Source organism: Megalops cyprinoides, chromosome 2 (assembly GCF_013368585.1).
Source record: "Megalops cyprinoides isolate fMegCyp1 chromosome 2, fMegCyp1.pri, whole genome shotgun sequence".
Lineage (NCBI taxonomy): Eukaryota > Metazoa > Chordata > Actinopteri > Elopiformes > Megalopidae > Megalops > Megalops cyprinoides.
The window spans coordinates 32,509,052-32,529,281 of NC_050584.1; the positions used below are offsets into that span (position 1 = coordinate 32,509,052).

General features: G+C 43.7%; 1 protein-coding gene across 2 annotated transcripts in view; it reads left to right on the plus strand.

Moving 5' to 3' along the window:
- Positions 1-18,854, plus strand: part of LOC118772440 (CMP-N-acetylneuraminate-beta-1,4-galactoside alpha-2,3-sialyltransferase-like) — a 75,989-nt gene extending 57,135 nt beyond the window's left edge. For both annotated transcript variants that reach the window (XM_036520765.1, XM_036520766.1), the window contains 3 exons: positions 11,300-11,446; positions 13,173-13,319; positions 16,661-18,854. In XM_036520765.1, the coding sequence (XP_036376658.1) occupies positions 11,300-11,446; positions 13,173-13,319; positions 16,661-16,750 (384 nt within the window). In that variant the 3' untranslated portion in view covers positions 16,751-18,854. The remainder of the gene's footprint in view (positions 1-11,299; positions 11,447-13,172; positions 13,320-16,660) is intronic.
- Positions 18,855-20,230: the final 1,376 nt, after the last annotated feature.

The window sequence follows — 20,230 nt, forward strand, 5'->3', positions numbered from 1 at the left end:
TACTTTCCATTGTTTATTTGCTTGAGAGGGCTCCTGGAAAAGCCTGATATACGTGGCTCTGCCGTCCCTCATTTAGTGCCGGGTTCATTGTGAAACCTCCAGTGAGAGTGGTGGGCAGCAGTGCCGCAGAATATGTCTGCTAAGTGTCTCGATGTGCTGCGCTCCACGGTACCATGGCAAAAATCTCTTCTTGACACAAATCCCAAGTGCAAGTTGTACTGAAAACTGTGTGCTCTGTTGCAGCAAGTGAATCGTTCAGCCTTTAACCCCCTCCTGTGTCATTTCTACTTCCCTGAGCAGCTCAATGAAGTGTTTCCATGATGATAATGTCACTGCAGATTTCCTAAAGTACAATTATCTTACAATTATCAGTAATTTAGTATTTTCCACTGGTGATGGCAAATTAGTCTTCCACAGTTACCTAATGAAAAGGTTTATAACTCAAAACCAGCAATGAAAAAAATCAGTCCAGGACTTTTCTAGCTAGAATTTTACGATCCTTGTAAACATCACTTGCTTTATGTGTGTCCACACAAGATGTCCCCAAAATGATTGATGTTGACTTAGTTTGTTGTTAGGATTACAGCTCTGTTCACTCGAGCGGCCACAGTATTGCTCAGATGAAATGCCTTGGTAGAAGAGGTAATGTCTGTTGTTTTGTGTCTTTATTCATATGTCTTTTACAATAGCATACAGTCCTTTTTGTTTCTATCATCTTTTGGGTACCCTGCTTTCTTGACCAAAATACCAAGCCAATTCCAAATTGTACTGGTTGGATTTGCCTTGTTTAGCAGTTTAGCAGTGGGATCATATGCTCATTATATGAGCTTTAAACCCGGTGATCACTTGGACCTAATACTATCCTCTAACACACAGAACAGAATTCCATTAAAAAAACAGCATATTTACTAGGTATACAGTTTTTACCCATCGTTGACGGATTATAATGTAAAGGTTATCCTGGGGGTTTTAGGCTTCTCTGCAACAATCAAAGTAAGGGACACCTGGTCTCATTTGTTTTTTGAATAGACTGTACATGGTTCCATAATAAAAGACCTGAAAGCTGTATTGCTTTCCACAGTGACTGGTAGATGCTTAGACACTATGGCAGCAGTCAGCTATGAAGGACATCCATGAATTCAATAAGCAAGGAAAGCTGACTTCCAGAGTACATCTCTGTACATATCATTTTCATACAAGAAAATATTTGGTTGTCTTTGACCTGTGACATCCACTCCAAGGTGTCACTATTGTCGCCTATGGGCCATGTGTTGAAAGAAAACCACCGCTTATTTGAAATGTGTCTAACACACCAGCTCACTCCTCTGCTAGCTCACTGATCCTACCCACAGTCTCTGTTTTCCTGGAGTGACACAATTTATTGTTTGTTTTCTTTTGCTCTAAAGAAGTGCTTCAGTATAGCTGGCACATCACACCTCACTTCTGCCAGGCCACTGGAATAATACAGGCCTCTTTTTCAGTGTCAGTTCAGAGGTAGTGCTACACAGATCATTCCATATCATAAAGCTGATAGTGGTCATGGATGATTGGCTTAACGGATCAGTATTTTCTAAGACTAGTTGACATGCATGGTGCAAGTTCTAAACTGATTTTCATGAACAAGCAAGTTGACTCTCAATGAATGTATTGACAGGGTTATCGATCTTGTGTACAAGAACTTCCTTCATTAATTTAGTCACCCCTTTTAATTCTAGGAGCATGTGGTGGGGACTGTGTAAATACTGATCACCAACAACCAGCTGGCTTGATTGTTTAAGGTAGTCTGTGCAAACAGTCAAAGCTAGTGTTTATCTGTACTTTTTCCTTCAAAGATGACCTCAGTTGACCTCTTTCATGGCTGTCTCTATCACAGTGTCAACGATTAGCTTTACCCCAGTAATTTCAAGTTGCTTATGAAATAACTTTTTTTAAGATTGTACAATTTGTGTTGATCTAATATAGGACCATGACCCATCCCATGCAATATGTGTATACAGTGTAACTCTGTCTGTCTACCTTTTGAGATAGTAAAGGTGCTCCTTGTGACATGTTCAGCATTGGTATCTTCATGAAATATTGATTTCTAGGAAAAGAATACCCCGAATACTTGTCAGCCATGCAAGGGAGTGCTGTCTTTCGTGTCGGTGTTGGTGCACAGGCATAAAGTCATCAAAGTCATCATGTGAAGCATCAAAACCAACATGTGAGACTGCTCTCTGTCACATGGGTTAGACATCAGAGCAGGCATTGGTAAAGCCATGGTGTCATTCCATCCTGAGATGACAAGGCGGCAAGCTAACTGTGAGCCAGGGTAAGGACCAGCCTGGTGTGTACTTGTAAACCCTCTGTCGCCAGACTTGTACATGTGCTGTCCAACCTTAGAAAGACAGATGAAACTGGGTTTAGAGAGGCACTTTCCATAGGGCCCTTAAACCCTTTAATGCAACCCTAATCCAGATACCTCCAAAGCTGCATCCGTGACAAGGTGGGAGGAGGGGGTAGCCACGGGATGTTCTCATTAAATACGGTGACAGTCCCGCACAAGGGATTCCTACAGTCAAAAAAGTGGAACACAGCTCTGCTCAGGAGGCAGGGGTTACACCAGTGCAGAAAGTCGACATATTCTGAGCTCTTCCTAACAAAGAGTTGTAGACAAAAATTCCAAAGCAGGCTGATCTAGATGAAATGAGTATACCTGAAATGAAAGCCCTTTTTCTCTTTCATGTTTCCATCTCCCTCCCTGGTGGTGATTATGGCAAACATTTATCAAAAGTATTATTCCTCTGTGGGTCACAGAGATGAAACACAGGTCATACACACATACACATACGCACATACACACAGAGTGCGTGTGATGTTAATAGTTCCATGCAGTAGGGACGTTGAAGAGAACCCCTCCCAGTGGTCACGGCTAATAGTGCATTGACTGCAGGGCATGGTCCTGAGGTTGTGCTCTCTGCGGCTGGAGCAGACGCCTCTGCAGCTATTTGTGGCAAGCCTTCAGTAAACGTGCACTTGTTTGTGCGGGGGTCTGGCTGGTGGCACAGCATGTGCACTGCACATGTGCACCAGCCGCCCAGATGGGACTGTCACTGGTCACCCTAGCTACAATGCCACGGCCTCTGCCTGCCGGGTCCCTTCTGATCAGCTGCTGGTGACAGCTGACAACATCTGTCCCATCTGTCACTGCAGCTACCCTGCATCTGCGGCTGCGAAGCCCCGAAGTGTTTGACACAGTGCGGTGTGTCTGCTTTAAAGTAGCTCACCTTCACTAGAGTTCGCTCAAATTTATTTCACTGCAGTCCAATGGCTTTCTTCAGACTGAGGTTCATGCTTTAGGGCTTTTCATATTTGGACCAAATCTGGAGTTCTCAAATGTTTTGGATCAGCAGAGTTTCATGACCCCACTTGTCTTAGCTGGCTTCTGTTTCTCATATTGTATTTGTACAGCTGTGATCTGAGTCCAATACTAATGAAGGAATGCAAAATTTAGGATCAAACAAATTTGTCCTGGACAACACGGTGTGTTGCAGGGGGCAAGGAGTTATTTGTTTTACTTTTGGTTTGTTTTTATTCTGTAGAAAAGATGTACGTCTAACATGAAAACAAATTAATTTGGCTAACATGATACCTACCTACCACCTGCCAGTGCAGTATAGCGAACATGTTGCCACAAATTGCCCTTGCATTTAACCTGCTACCTAAACAAAATAAATGAGTTCCAGTAAAGCTAATTTTTATGAAATCCAAAATTAAAGAATGATTGGAAGTATGCAAAAAAAATATGGCTCTTTTTCACAAAACTGCTCTGTGACAAAGAAAAATATCCCTCAGATATTGGTGCTCTCCTCTTGTGCAGTCTTTGTATTCCTCATAAATTTGCCTGGGTAGGAAAGATATGTAATTATTTAATGGTTATTGAAGTTACCACACATAGTTGAAAATCTGCCTTGCGCTGTCATATAAATTCTTATGAGAGTGACCCTCTTCCTTCCATACAATAAGAAAACAGATGGAAGCATGGTAAAGGCAAAGCTTGACAGAATTCAATAAACCTTTATCACAACTGGTCATAATCTGTAACCTGACCATATAGGGAATTGTTTCTGCTTGCATAGTAGGTATTTGAGTTGAGAACAGTTGAGGCTTAGGTTCTTTGGAACCCTCCTTAAGATTGGATTGTATGAACTGATAACAAACTATTCACCATATGAAATATGTAATGGAATTTTGACTTGCATTGTTCTCTCATTTTTTGTCTGATTTACACTGCCCTTCAGTTTTATAATCATATATGAATGGTTTGACTTCATCATCACACATCATCCTTTCATCTAAAGGAAAGGAACCCCTTCATATACATATTCTTTGGTTTGATTAAAGCTGTCTTGATGAAGCGCATGTTTTTACATTAGCCGTGTCCCAGGTAGGATTTTAGTCAAATTTTCTTAGATGAAGAGCCCTTCCGCTCAAGTCTTCCCTCACTATAGTCCAACAAAGGCATGCCAGGACTGCTCAACTCGATATGCTTTGCCGGTGAATGATGGAAACAGACTGCAGTCATTCAGTACATCCCTAATACCATTGTGAGGACAGTTGAAAGTGCCCCATGAAAGCAACATTTACATCTCCCAGAAAGGAATCAGCATTGGATTAAAGGTTTTGTGGTTGTTCCTCTCTTCATTGAAGAGAGCAGGGGTGGGGGGTAAATGAAGTCTTCGCTGCGCCGGTGTAAAAGGGTATGCGGGTGAACCTGGTTTCCTTGCGAACATCTCCCTGCCTCCAGATGGATCCCCAACTGTCTGCAGCAGCTGCTTCTTATGTGGTACAGGATTAGGTTTCCTGCTCCGCCAGCCACCAGAACTGCTGTGCAAGGGAGCAGAATGTTTCTCGCAACTGGATTACAACCATGGGAATGCTGTCAATTAAGACCACTGGCCTCGGAGTAACAGTGCTATGTAAATCTTGTTAGCGCTTAGTGGTTTACAAGTGGCAGCCAGTGTGGGAGATGGGACTTCGGAGTGGTTGAGGTAGAGGTATCCCAGTAACTGCAGCCACGCACCAGTCAGGAATGCTCCACCAGCCTCCCTTAATTACTATAATGGCCCCAGGTATATTGATACAAGGTCCTTCTTTTCTAAAGGGCTTTGTTTGCACTCCTTGTTTTTCATCAGCTTTCTAATGCCCCTGGCCTCCCTTCTCTAGGCCTCATCCTTGGGTATTGCTTTCATTAAACTACTTACTGCGGCATCATTTTTTCCACCCCAGATGAACCACCCCTTTCTGTTGTTCCATCAATGGTTTTCACCCTGTGCTTCATGGTGTGCTGGTAATCCTCCAAAGCCCTCTAACTAGTACTAGTTAGCCATAAGGCAAAATGGCCCAAAAATCCATCCATATTCACGACACCATTTTCATTTTCCTAGAGTTTTGGGCCACGATTGTTGGCAGTTGCTGCCACGTCATTCCACAAGTTTGATAAGATACATTGCAAAATCATGCTTATATTTTGTAGTGGCAGTCTTATTGTATTCTAATCTATTTATCAGGAGGTAGGATGTTTATTGGCCGTAACCAAACTCCACATAATGTACTTTATGCCCACAGCTGGGGCTGGCCTGGATTGGACAGTCTGGCCTCTTAGAGCCCTTCTGCTGTCGAGTAACTATTTACAGTAGTTTTTTTTTTTTTTTTTTTTTGCAGGGCCAAGTTTAAAGAATAAATTCTAAATCATCCTTGCTGGGAAGAACACAGCATCACAGTTTGGTTGTTCAGTATCTCCAAATGTTTATGTGTGGGAGCACGCACCTGTTTTAGAAATGCTGCAGACAAGGGTACAGCTTCTTCTCTGTGTGGAACACAACGGTCATGTGCTGTCCTTTAAGGAACACAAGTGTGACCCAGTTCTCACCGAAAGCAGGACAATAGTGGTCAGACCAAGACTTCCATTGCCTCAGAAATTCCTCCTCTTATGTGATGGTTCAATTTCAAGCTCCATCATTATATTCACTTAATAAAGACTGACAAAAATAAAGTTTATAATGTATTCCATTCCAATGGCCATTTCATTATGATTGGCAATAACTGTTTCAGAATAAGTTTCCCCATTGCACTGGAGTTACACAGGATATTCCACCAATAGCAGAAGATGTGAACTTATATTGCACTGGTGGCAGGGGCGCAGATGGCGGGGGGGCGTGGGGGATATGCCCCCCCCCCCAGTTTCATAGGGACCCCAATCCATCCCCCCCACGTTTGAGGAAAAAAAAACTTAGCCTACTGTGACGACCATCACAAACTAAGCTACTAGTGGCAAGTGATTGCTGTAGTCCACTCAAACACCAAACACATGCATTTCCTGCTGTCTCCCATTCACCCCGTTTGCTAGCTAGACATTGTAGAGTGTATGCATTGCTATTAACCTCAACATTTTTTTTCACTATCACAATGCCCTGGAGGATAAATAACTCATACACCGATTTTAGTTTCTAAAACATTTTATTTCAAACATCTTTTATTAAAAACATGTAAATCTGCCACTTGGGTTACCTTCATGCATATGTCCCTTCTGTTAGTGTTCCGCCGTTTCGGGGGTCCTAAAACGAGCTGGGAACTGAGCTGCCTCCGTTGTGCCTGTCACAGATGTAATCACAAATGATATCCTTATGATCACATGGTCAGGCGATTTTAAAAAGTGATATTGATTTTAAAAAGTGATAAAAATGAAGCCAATGAAAAAAACAAAAAGCAATCACTGCATTTGTTCACAAAGCAAACAATGTAAGTAGACATAAATTCTACATATACTCAGCCTATGTTAAATGCAATTGTCAACACATTTCCCCCATATTTCAGATATGATGACATGTTTACAGCTTTATTATTTTAGTGGGAGAATAATCTCTAATAGCCTAAATTAGTAAAGATGATAGTTTTGCACTTGCCTGAAGTGATAAATGCAAAATAAGAGCGGGACTTGCTGGACTGGAGATGAGGAGAAGGCTAGTCTAATGTTTCAGTCAGAATTCACAGGACTTTTTTCATTAGTACATATTTGTTGTTGATAACTGAATTTTTACATTGCCCTGGCTATCATGACTTTTAGAGTGTTAAACCATTAGGCCAAATTACGCGAAATGCCTCATCAAGCATAGTTGTATAAGCTTGAAAGTTCAGACCTTTTGCACACAGTTTGCCACCCCCCCCACTTCAGAAATCTCTCCTGCGCCCCTGGATATTATAATATTACATATATAATATTCAAATCTAGAGAGGTACTCTTTGTAGCCTGGTTGTACATGGTACCGTCCTTCCACAGTTTTAGTGACTTTGGTTCTCCCTCTGAGCATATACTACATGGATATTGTATAGTGAGGAAGCCCAGTCATCACCTCCTTCCCCTTCCTTTACGCTGTTCCTGAACTCTTTACTGGACAGTGGGCACAAATGAACCGCAGCATCCTAAAGGGCTTTAACTGCCTCCATCAGGGCTTGGCCTGTGGTTCCACCCCATCCTCTCCGCTTAGATTGGTCCCAGTTATCACCTGCAGCATGGTGTGTCTCAAATCCAAGACATTTTATGGTTATCATCAGACTCTGGTGTTAGTTACAGATGTTGGGGAAGGGCCAGCACCGGTATTTACTGGTACGACAGCTCCAGAACCAGGCAGTAAGGCCTTTCAGGGTTGAATGGCCCTGGTCCACCCTTTAGACTCTTTGTGGGTTTGCTCTGCAGGTTTTGGCAATGCTACGATGGAGCAGTTCTACTGTGCCTTCATGTTTGAATCAAAAATGTTTTGTGACTTTTTCAGGTGTCCATGACTGCATCTTTGCAGTACTGATTTTCAGTTTTTTTTTTCCATTTTCGTTACAGTTTTCTTCTTGTGCTGTTTATGGAGGAAAGACTGTCACAGGACTGAATATTTATAAATACTGTTGTAACCCCATTCTGCTGTGTAGGCAGAGGGAAGCTGAGAAACGGCAGCACAAACACCCAGCTACGCTGGGTCATCCTGACTTTTCTCTAGCTCTTTCCATTGCAGAGGGTCCTCCGGAGGAGGATCACAGTGAGTGAAAGGGAAAGGCAGTCACTCCAGAAACTCCCCTGCTGTTGGTGAATTTATATGCTCAGGTTTTACAGCCAGCAGCCGTGCAGGAAGCTTGTGAGGGGCATATTGGAGCTGGCTTCCCAATGGGTCACTCTCCTGGCATTCCATTGTTGGGCTGGTCAGGGGGGCTTTAGGGTGCAATAGGAGCATGGCGCCTGTTAGCGTTCCTGCATCGTGAAACAGCACAGCCTGGAAAATGGCAGCGCTGACCCATCAGGATTCCTTTTGCTCCAGCCGCCACAAGGCTGAATTCCAAATTGGAATTTGGTGGCCTGCCAGTGGTTTCATAACACTCTACCAGGTGTTGTGTGTGTGTAAGTACAGTTATTAAATGTGTTTGCAGCTTTCATAAATGGGATTTCTGTCATAAAACAAATACGCAGATGTGTGCAGTTGAGGGGCTCAAAGGAACAAAATATATTAATTCCATCATAACAAAAAATGAGATTTGACCATTAATCAGATTCAAATAAAACAGCGTAGTTAATTAGCCAGGCTTGTGTTACAAAGATGCAAAAAATAATAGGAAAAGCACTTCTGTGATGGAATCACTTTAGAACTAATTTCAGTTCCTACATTAATATGAAATATGATTTACAGGATGACATTGTGGAAGAAAAATGAGCACTGCACCATATTTTAATGTGCACAGTAATGAGCACAATGTATTTAAAAGTGTAGCAGGTTATTTTGAAAAAGTAAGTACAAGTTGCAGTACAAGAAATGCTGTGGTTTGTTCATGCTCCTTAGAAAAGCCTCTGGTCTATCCCTCTACAGGAGTGTAAATGTGGTTTATTGCCCTCGGGGACTCATAAGAGCACCCCACATGGCTTATGAAAGTAGTGGAGCCGGCCACTCTTGCTGGGGAATATCTCAGTAAGAGATAGCAGACAGCACCAATCTCTGATGTGAGCAGAATGGTAAACCCCATGCACTCTATAAATAGGCTTCTGTGCCAGAGCTGTTTCCCAGACTGAATGTGTGTTAGCCAGCTTGTCCACATTGAGGGGCCTTAATTTGCCCTGCTCCCACACCATAGAGGAAGGAGACACCCCTGTCCTTTTAGTAGATGTGGTCCACCTGCTCCTTCCCTTTGTCTTTGACATGGTGCTTTCCCTCCTCAAGAAGACATGAACAGCCACACATACCAATATTTTCACTTCAACACTATCATCACTATCTTCGTGGAATGCAGACGTTGAGTCATGTGTAAAAGAAGTGATTGAGTGCAAAGGCATCCGTGCCTGTGCCCTGCCACCCTCTTTCTCTCTCCCGAAGAGGCAAGGCAGTGAGCCTCCCCACTAATTTCTCCCAGCTGCCACAGTCATCACCTTTCAGATGAACTGCTGTTTTAACAGGTGCTGATGTTTGATTGCATCACATTCTGCTTAGTCTGAGATATAATAATGCAATAACATTTACAAGAGGCTGATCTAAAGAGAAAACTTATTAATCCACTGTGCTGTCACCTTTATTTTGTCCTATATTCATTCTTTTGGACGTTTTGACAAGTAGTAGCTTAGCCATTAAAAGCTTCACATGCTTTACTTAGATTACAACAGTACCACGAGGAGGCAGGACCCCCCACATCATTGTAAACATTTCTGCTCAATCCTGAAGAAAGAGAAAGCGTTGTTTATACACTGTGACTGGGAAAGTCATTTTAAAGAAATTAATCTGTCAGCCTGCTCTATCTGTTACGCCATCCCCCGCCTCAGACAGCCAGATCTGCAAGGAAATTAAGCAGGATTCCATAAGGATGTTTTTGTTAGTCCTGCCCCTTGCCGCTCCATTGTTATCTAATTAGAAATTTGTAGATAACATGTCAGCAGTTCTGAATCAATCCCCATTTATGATCCCTGAAAAATGTCTAGGCCATGGTGCATGGACTTCCTCATGGTGAGATCCATTTTTAAATACTGTGGGCTGTGTTTTGAGAATGGAGCTACATTGTTGGCAGTCTACTTTCATTAAAGTTCAGTAATCCAAGTGGAGGCTGTCTCTATAATCAACTAATCACATGTCTGCTCCTTTGTGGGTGATTGTGGGTCAGCGGGACATGGTGTCCCTCTCCTCTATCTGATTTCGCTCCACACTTGGGCCTCTCTTCAGTCCTATATTTGCTGTAGAGGCAGTTAAACTCGGTGAGCTGACGCTGGATCATAACTCCTCTCAAAGATGGTCAGCATCCGCAGGGCAGCCACTCAGAGCACAGGCACATTCTGGCTAGTGGCCAGAAAACCAGCAACAGTGGTGAGAACGTCAGGCTCTTTGTTAAGGAACTACTTGCCTGTAGCCTTAAAATCAGGACTCCACAACATATCACTTCTCATATTAGACCTTATAGTAAATGATAAATGCGGGTCATCATTTTTTTTCTAAGTTGGGGGGATTGAAAAATCAGGCAACCGCAGGAACAAACGTCTTGCTTGTATCTTTTCTCACTGTTGGCTTTAACACTTGTGAACTCGTCTCATAGACGTACATACTTCAGCCTACGAAATCTCATTTGTTTGAGAATGTGTTGGGTGTCAGTTGAGGAGTAGACTTCCCCATTGCAATTGTCCTGTGTTGTCACTGGAATCTCTGTTGACATAAAAGATGGTTTATGCCTGGGCTTGCCACTGGCAAAGGGCCAAGCCATTTCAAAGCATTTTGCCATGTTCAGTGGCTGCTCCCTTTATTCAGAATATCAAAGGCAAGATTGATTTATTTGTACAGGTGATTTCTATTAAATCCAATGACCTGACTGGCTGTTTGCCTGTTTGCTATCAAGGCTGTTGTCACTTGGCCAGCCTATAGTGTTTAATGGCTAATTACAATGCAGGAGACATTGAAAAATTGCTCAGCTGCACTCCCAGTGAGTTTCCCCAGTAATTGATATGCAAGGACCCGGGCTGCAAAAGCTCACAGAACACCCACAGAGGTCATGGTCTGATGTGTTCCCTTCTTGCTGCCTCACCTGGCCTGGGTCACCTGGCTGAAGGAAGCTATTGCACTTTTAATGACCGCAGCTTTGAAAGGAAGAAAGCAATGTGAGAGGCACAGTCTGCAATCAATATGAAATATCAGTTTTGGAGTTTTATTTGCTTTTTTATGCGAGCAGTGCTCTTTAATACTCTGTGGCTGTATTCATGATTTTACTGTCACTGATTTTACTCTCTCTTTCCCTCTCTCTCGAACTTTCTCAGAGGGTGACTGAGGGCTTCTGGAAGTCAGTCGCCCAGCAGGTCCCGCGGGAGCCATCAGAGATGCGCATCCTGAACCCCTACTTCATCCAGGAGGCAGCTTTCCACTTCATCGGCCTGCCGCACAACAACGGGCTCATGGGGAAAGGGGTGAGTGACGTCTGCGTGGGGGAAAGTAGGTGGCTGCTCTGCTTACATTTCACACCCCCCTACACCAGGTAACACCCAGATACTCCTTTCAGACCCCTCCCACCTCTGCCCCCCCGGCTTTAGCGGCACTAACTCTCCAAAGACGTCCGACCACAGCAGTCTTCTTCACACAGAGAGTCTGTTCCTCCGATTTACCTTGTCAGCCAAGGTCCACATTGTTGGGCCTCTGTGGTCCAAGAGCTATGAGCTGCTTCAGGCAGGTAGCCTGTGCTTACCGGCTGTGTCAGGACTGACATCCCAGTTCTCATTGCCTCTGCAGTTGCTTGCATCATGCTTGCATCAAGTCCATCCTTTACAAGGTGCTGCAGAGCACTGAGTTGCCCTGGAGGTGTAGTGGAGGGAATAGGCTGTAACTGAGAGTCTGTGACATGCTTCAGATACACCTCCAGCGTGAGCCCCATCACTGCTGTTTCCACCTGGAACGGCATAAATGTCCCAGAATGCCAGAGCCTTAAATCATTGGAATTACAGGAAATGGAGCGGTAACAACAGGAGAACTTTATGAGACTTCTGTGAAAGTTGAACCCAGAATTAAAGTTCACGTCTTTTTCCCCGCTCCTTCGTCATCCTATCTGCATTAGCGTTGCGTGACTTGATCTGTCATGCTGAGCCGCGGCTGTTATAGTGGACGATTTCCCGCTGTTTGATGCATGGAGACAGCAGCCCACCAGTGACACTGGGGTCATTTTTCAACCCCAGGCCTGACCACTAGGCCACCCCTAGCTGAACCCTGAGCATGTGTGGAGCACGTGGTGTGAAGGACCAGCGCCCCACACCGACCCAAACCCCTGGGGCGAGGCAGGCGGGAAGCAGGCTCATACGGGACTGATCAGGGCAGGCGACCTGACACATCCTCCCCTTTGATGGCTTAATGCCCACCTGACGGACCCAGACGCTCAGCCTCTCTTCAGCTGGTGATTAGGGGCTCCATTGACCTGCCCCAGTGCTGCCTGGGGCTCCAAAGCCAAGTGGTCTAATGATTAGAATTACATCCTCTTTTAGGGAGATGCAGAACTGGAAAATGCCCTCAAACTGGCTGTCTTTGTGGGGGAGGAGAAAGGGGGGCAATTGAAGCAATTGTAATCACAGAGGTTCAAGATGAGTGAAGAACGTTACCCCAGAACAAAGGGAATGCAGACGAACAGCAGGCTACCTTGTCGCGGGGCCAAAAGAACCTCTGGTCACACCATCACAGACGCGCCCCCCTCCTTCTGCGTGATTGCTGTTCCTGTGGAGATGGGGCCTGTGGTGGAAGAGGGTGGCTGCGGTTCTGTGCTGAAGATGCCATGTGTTCTGCTTCTTACTGGCCTCCACGCTGCCACCAGGGAGTGGAATTAGCCCCACCACTCCGCCCTGCACTGGTAAGGCTTTGCACAGGGGTGGCCATTAACCTCTGGGCCTAAAGTGTGAAAATGACCGCGCAGTCCTTCATACCTCTGCAAACATGCTGGCACAACATCTGTTCAACAGTTATATGGTCATCCCGAAAACTGTGGTAGGGAAAATGGGCAAGATGTTCTCAGAGTGTACAGTTTTACAATAACTCTGTGACTGATGCTGTGTTTTGATGCGAAGCTACACTTCAATGAACTGTCTTGTCCACGTTTCAAATGCAACCAAGGCACTGTGTGTCCACAAATTAATGTCTGCCTTCTGTGTTTTACAGAATATTCCAACACTGGGGACTGTTGCCATAACAATGGCCCTCCATAATTGCGATGAAGTAGCCGTGGCTGGATTTGGGTATGACATGAGCACCCCCCACGCCCCGCTGCACTACTATGAGACGGTCAAGATGTCTGCCATTAAAGAGGTACTTTATGAACTCACAAATGGAAAGAAGTATGTCACATGAAGTTTCGATGTGCTAATCTAAGTATTAGCTCAGCCTGACCTTCTTTATCCAAACTGTCACCGTCAAACTGCCACACTTTGTCTAGGCCGTCTTTAACCATGAAATCGCTAGGCCTTTTTTAAAGCATGCCTCAGCTGCCAGTTGTTAGCTCCTTGCTCCAGTGATATATTACCCAACATGGTGCTGCTGAGCAGAGAGCTGTCCCATCTTTACCATGATTTAGGGCCATTTCCTTAAGATTCCCTGATAGATTTCTTAACAGCTCAGCACCTATGCCACCTAATCCCTGCACCAGACAACAGTGGGGCTTGGGTTACATTTTGTGTGTTGGCTGCACTGAGGAGATATTTAGCCTGTGTGGCTGAGGTGGTTCAGTGCTGCAGCAGTTCTTTGTACCAGGCTCTTACTGTACACCCCCCCCCCCCCCCCATGTCAGTGTAAAGAGGATACACAGATGTCTATAGGCTTTGTGAGAAAACACACTTGCTGGGATTGGTTCAGGGCTTCTGTAGGAGTCCTCAAAGCAGCAGCATTAACAATGGAAAGAAACAAGAAATATTAACAAAAAACCCTGCCCTGAATGTTTGGCATTCTGGGTGTCACTGCAACTCAGGTATGCCAGTTGCAAAGAACTTCCCTCAAAGCCATAGCATTAACATACTTCCTTTGGATTGCCGCTAGAGCTAATCAGTTTTACCATATAATCCTTGGTTTTAAGGTCTTCAAATCTGGAGTGTGCAAAAATTTCAGGTTTTCCTCAAAATAGAAACAGCTACTGAATGGAATCCCAGCATTTGAAGACTGAGTCATTGGCTCCTCTCCCACTGCCATATCACATGACTCTGTCACAGGTGTCTGCTGTTGTGTGGACTTTACTGGAATATACACCCACTCGAAGTTCAGAATGGCCGAGCATCGGCCAGTGTTTGGACTCCAAATTCCACATTGAGAGCATTTTCTGTTTCTCTCTTGCTGCCAGCTGACATCCTACTGTTTGGTTTTTCCCCAGTTTACACTGTACAGGGTCAGTTTATGGTGACCTTTTCTTGTTAATTAATATACCCCTTAAGCAGTGAAGGGCCTGGGAGGTTCCCGGGAGAAGCTGAGAGGCGTGCAATGTGGAGCTCCTGAGAGGACCTGTAAGGGGATCCGAAGAGGTTCACAAGTGCATGCCGTTATGCAGCCTCATAAATCAGTCTTTGTGGAGGGTACGAGTGCCTTCTCCACCCCAGACATGCAATCTGGCCCTGTCCCATGTCAGCAGACTCTCTCCTCTGACACATGTTGTTCTTGTGTTTCAATTTGCAGCTACACAACCCTGCTGCTGGCCTGCCATGCATTATTGACAGCAGTGTAATTGTCTGGGTCTGCCCCTGGGGCCTGGGCTTGTGGGGTATTGCAGCCGGCCCATGTTTTTCGGGGGACGTGTATGTTCTTTCAGCAAAAACGTCAACTTGGTTGGCTATCAAGTGTCACATTCAGAAGAGGAAAAAATATTTGGTTCTCTCTCTTTCTCTTTCTCTTTCTCTTTCTCTCTCTCTCTCTCTCTCTCTCTCTCTCTCTCTCTCTCTCTGTCTGTGCTCCTTTACTGGACTGTCTTGGCCAATTTATTTGGGTATGCTGAAGGTAGTCCTCCAATACATAAACTTGATTGGAATCTTGACCTCTAGTGAAAAAAAAAACAGACAGATCAGAGGGTACAATTTAACACAAACTCCTCTTACACTTAAATTGTGCTATGTAGTTACATACATATACAATACTGATTTGTTTGTAACAGACATAGTCTCTTGGCAAATTAAAGCCACTGGAAACATTATTTTGAATGTGAACTGAAATTGCCACAGTCATTAAGGTCCATTACAGAGTTTTAATGCCTTAGAACATTCATGTCAGTCAAATAACTGATTTGCTTTCAAGGGGCTTTACATTTTGGATTTAGGTCTTTGGAATCTTGCTCTTGACAGCATCACGGTCAGTGATATTCACTCTGGCAGAGCAGTCACATGTATGTACTATGTGCAGCATTGGTGTTTCATAATATGTACAAAGTGTGTCAGTGAGATAGAAGAGGCAAGACCAAACAAATGTGCCCTTAGTCTATGTGGTGAAAGCCAAGAGTTTTAGCATTCTTTTCGTATGTTGTGCATAGGTTTGGAGTCGCAGGTTAGAATTAGAAAAAGTAGGTAATCCTTGCCTTGGGGTACATCTAAATGCTTCCATGGGTAGTGCAGGGAAACCCAGGGTCGGGAGAAACAGAGAGCGAAAGCAAAGAGACAGGCACCAAACAGGAACCTGAGAACCAGTCAGACTGCAGCGTGAACCCCTTTGCAGTGTTGTCAGCACTGTGGGCAGCACTAGTCCCCCTGTCAGTGGAGGGCATGGGCACTGTGAGGTGCCCCTCACACAGCTGCCACTGCAGGCACAGTGCAGGTAGGAAATCTCCGTGGGAACCCAGCTTGGTTTGAGTCAGACACCATAGCAGGGCAGTCGCAAGCACAAAGTCAGCCTAGCCCAGGTCTGACAGTGGCAATAGTAAGGTCAGTGGAATGTTTACACAGGACTCCCCCAAAGCTGGCCAGTCATGTTGATCAGCTCTCTCACAGTGCAGGAGCTTCTCACAGGACTCAGAAGTCAGGAGTTTTATTGTGTGACACTCAGCTCCTGTGAGCCCCACAAAACCCCCTGATGAGCGGGCTGATTGACAGCATACCAGCTTTGCTCCTAAGCAGGGCTTGAAAGAAGGGAAAGAATACTCTGCACCATTTTCCATGGGAAGCCTCCAGTCGGTATGAAAGAAGATTCGGGACAGGTTTTCCTCCATATGCCACCAGAACAGAGAAATGAAAATTTTATGCAGATGTTGGACTGAATGTCATCAGTCACTTTGATTTACAGAGTTGGAGTATTTAATGTTATTATCTATTGTCTTTAATGTTTAGCTCAGTGAATATTTAGATAGATTTCCCTACATGCACAGTGCACTATAGCATATTGCATCATCATCCTTTCTTTCTCATCTCCTGCATTCAATGAGCTGCTCTGTGTGTGAAGAACAGTGGCTTTGATCAAATGGTACAGTTGTCCCCTCACAGATTCAGTGGCCTGTTTACACAATGGAGATCCATTAAAGTAGTTATTGTCTCTTGTTGCTCAGTATGCAGAGCTTATATTGACAGATCTAAATACAGAATTATATGTATGTATGTATCGCATACCAAAATCAGTCTGACAGTTTCCCAGAATTTTTATGTCACAAATTCTGATCTAGTCTTTCTCTCCTTGTCCTTCTCTTGCAGTCATGGACACACAATATATCAAAAGAAAAGGAGTTCCTGCGCAAGCTGGTGAAAGCAGGAGTCCTAACAGACCTGACCAATGGGATCTGAGACCTTTATGGGGTTCCCTTTCCAAATGACTTCTGGGGAATCAAAGCTGGGACACAGAGAGAATTGCTCACAAGTTGAGTGCCCCCCGCCCCCCCCAAAAAAAACTCCAGCGCTTCTTTCTGAACTGAAATTCCAGCAGGCAGAAAGGGTGATCCTTGGCGTGTGCCTTCTTACCCAAAGGACTTCCCAGAAGGAATATGGAAGCAAGCCTTATTCTTCAGAACATTGCAGACAAAAACTTTCTGATAAGTACAAGCAGCAAGTGAGCAACACTAAAGGTGTGTTTTAACCGAACGCGACACGAAATTCACAAGCGACGCGAATGCATGAAAAGTCAAAGGCAGGAGGCGAATGGGCGGAGTTAATCGCGGTGAAACTGCGAGCAACGTGAAGTGGGCGAAATGAGCGTTCTCTTGAGTTAAAAAATGTTTGAGTGAAAATTTCTCCTGGCGAAAGTCAATCACCTTCAAGTAGGGCTAGAAGCCACGCTCCCTTTCCACAAATCTCAAATCAAACTTAATAGCAGTAGCATTGGTGTAATCAAAAATGCTTGCTGTGACGTGGCACGAAATTCGCTTGTCCATTTTTCAGGCAAGCGATCAGACTCGCGCGAGGAAAGCGAAGCGAAATTTCACTTCGGTTAAAACACAGCTTAATGGATACAAGGAACTGAACATGTGCTACTGAGACAGATGGGGAAAAGATAACTGTTTATGCCAAATGTACCTCTGGAGGAGGTGCCCTCCTCATACGCCTGAATGTATTTACCATGTAAACAGCAAAGATACAGTGCATTTATCAGCCTGCACCGCCCCTCGGTACTGCTCTAAAGGAGTGTCTCCGTCCAGGTAACAGTGTACATACTTTGCTCCTATCTGGGAAGAAGTATCAGCTGCGGTGTTTTAAACTCTATCCTTTTTGGACAGTTTTAAATGTTCTGGTTTTGAGGTAGTTGTGTTCTTTTATTTGTGCATTCCATGAAGATGGGGTGCCCTGCCTTTTAAAGTGTATTTAATTACATTTTTCGCAATTGGGAGAGATTGAGTCCTTGGTGGACAAACAAGTATGTGGGGTCATTTCCCCTGTGTGCATCCTAATTGCTCTCCTGGGTCATGTTTTAGACTGGTCTTGCTAAAAGGCTAGGAGAAAGAAGATCCAGTCAACAGAATGGTAAAAATTCACAGTATTACAAACACATGAATATGATTATATGAAAACCATGAAATGTTGGAGATGAACTGTGCCTCCACCTAGTGGGTGTGCTTTTGTTGTGTTACACATGCTTTTCTTTGAGACATTTTGCTGTAGAAGTGGGTGCTGCTCTTGTATCTGGTAAATTTACCCATGAGAAGAACCTTCATTGACTCCCTATGGAGAATTTGAGGCTGTTCTTTTGGGATGGCCCACAGCTGTACTGACCACACCCACTTACATGAATGCCCACCCTCCCACGTCGAAATGAGGTGACACATCAGCTGATTTTACGTTCAACAGGATAAGGCTGTGTTATTTAAAATTACGTTTTCTCTGATAATGAATACATGCTGGCTCGAGCGGGAAAACAAGGTATCATACAGAGTAGGGGCCAACTTCATTTCAGTTCAGTCAATTCAGGGAGTTAATTGAAATTTGATTTAGGAATTGAATTACAACTCATGAATTGAAAATCACTCTTGTGATCATGTTCAATAACGATTTTGCAATTGATGCGTTGAGTTTCAATTAATATCTTGAATTGCCTGAACTGAAATGGAGTTTACCCCAGCTCTGGTATTATGAGGTGCTAATTGTAGAGACATTGTATTTTGGGATTGTAACACTGAGTTTAGGACATGTCACTGAAGAAAGCACCGTATCATCCATTACATGCATTATACTATCAACTGATCTATTGGCAAAGTGTCTCTTAGTCTTAGGATTAAGGGGTCATTGCTGATAAAAAGGAAATCAGTAGTATGGTGGTACATTTTTGTGTTTCGAGGTGTGTCCTATGTGGCACTTCTAATAAATGGCAGTGGCTCTCTTATGTCCCTTTCTGAAGTGGGTTTGAGTTGTTATTTCAAATAGGTCTACCTTGGAAGCACACAATGGCCTCCATATTTATTCATACCCCTCATTAACAAAAACTGTGCCATAAAAGAAAAAATTACATACTGGATTGTTATGTTTACAAAAAAATTAAGATGTTTTATGCTTTTGTGAGTAATATCAATTTTCTCTGCACATTTACAAAATACAAAATACAACATTTAAAAATGTTTTAAGCAGAAAAAAATATCAAATCAATTTTTTCTTTTATAGTCTGTTTTTTGTTCCTATTTAGTTAAGGGTTTGAATAAATATGTAGGGCACCATATCTTATGAGAACACAATGTACATTGTCTGCACTCTCATGAACTTTGTTTTTTTCTCTCTCTCTCTCTCTCTCTTCATATGGCAGACATATTCCTGACCCCACTGTTAATCACTGAAAAACAATCATACAGATGTTATCCAAATCTTATTAGCATTACGGTACCTGAAGTGATTGTCAAAGGGTACATTTGAGATGGATTGTTTTCAAGAAATAGAATTATACTGCAATTGCGTAATCACAAGTTTCTTTTCTTGTAAATTACCTCAGTAACATAGCCTTCTCACCAGTTTGTGCCAGTTTTGTTTGTGTTTGCAGCACGGCTCTAACCTTGGCAGTCAAAGCAGACTGCAGAGGCTTTATGGAGAGAAGGTATCTCTCCCCCCCCGTAAACTATACTGTTCTTTCATTGCAGCAGGTACACATCTTGGTTAGTAGATTTCTCTGTATTTTGGTGTGTCAGAGTGACGTGAAGAAGACGAAGAGAATATCTTCACTCTCATCTCGTTCCTTGCCTGTATTCAGTGCTGCATTGTGCAGTGCTGTATTGCACTTACTACAGTGTAGCTCGACTCCACCTCTTGTCTTCCTCCTCTCTCAGCCCTTCTCCAACCCTTAGGTAGGTCACTCTGCTTTTTGTGGTATAGTATTTAGTCTTTCAACAGACAGATCCCTCGCATCGAGGAGCCATCTCTATTCCCTGGTACTGTCCCTGCGTCTCTCTGCTCGTGAACTGATACATTGCGGGATTTTATCTAGGTACAAAGAAGCTGCTGGTTATCTTCACATTGTTTTTTTTTCTTTTAGCATCAAGGATTTAAGCGATCTACATTAATATTGTGGTTATTCAGAAAGTGACATCTGTTCTTAGGTTTGGTCACACACCATACCCAGTCCAAAGCTCTTCATATTTTCCTTTAAAAGAAAAACCATCAATAAACAAGAGTTTATAACCAAATGCTTGCGGGATAAACATTCTTGCTGTATGTAAACGGTGTGGCCATTGTGCGCTGGACATTGGCGGGATGTTTGTGTGTCTGGAGGCTTGGAAAGGTCAGAGAGGAAGATAATATTCTCTGCTCTGCATTGTCAAAGGCTACCTAAAACTCACTCAATGGTCAATTAAA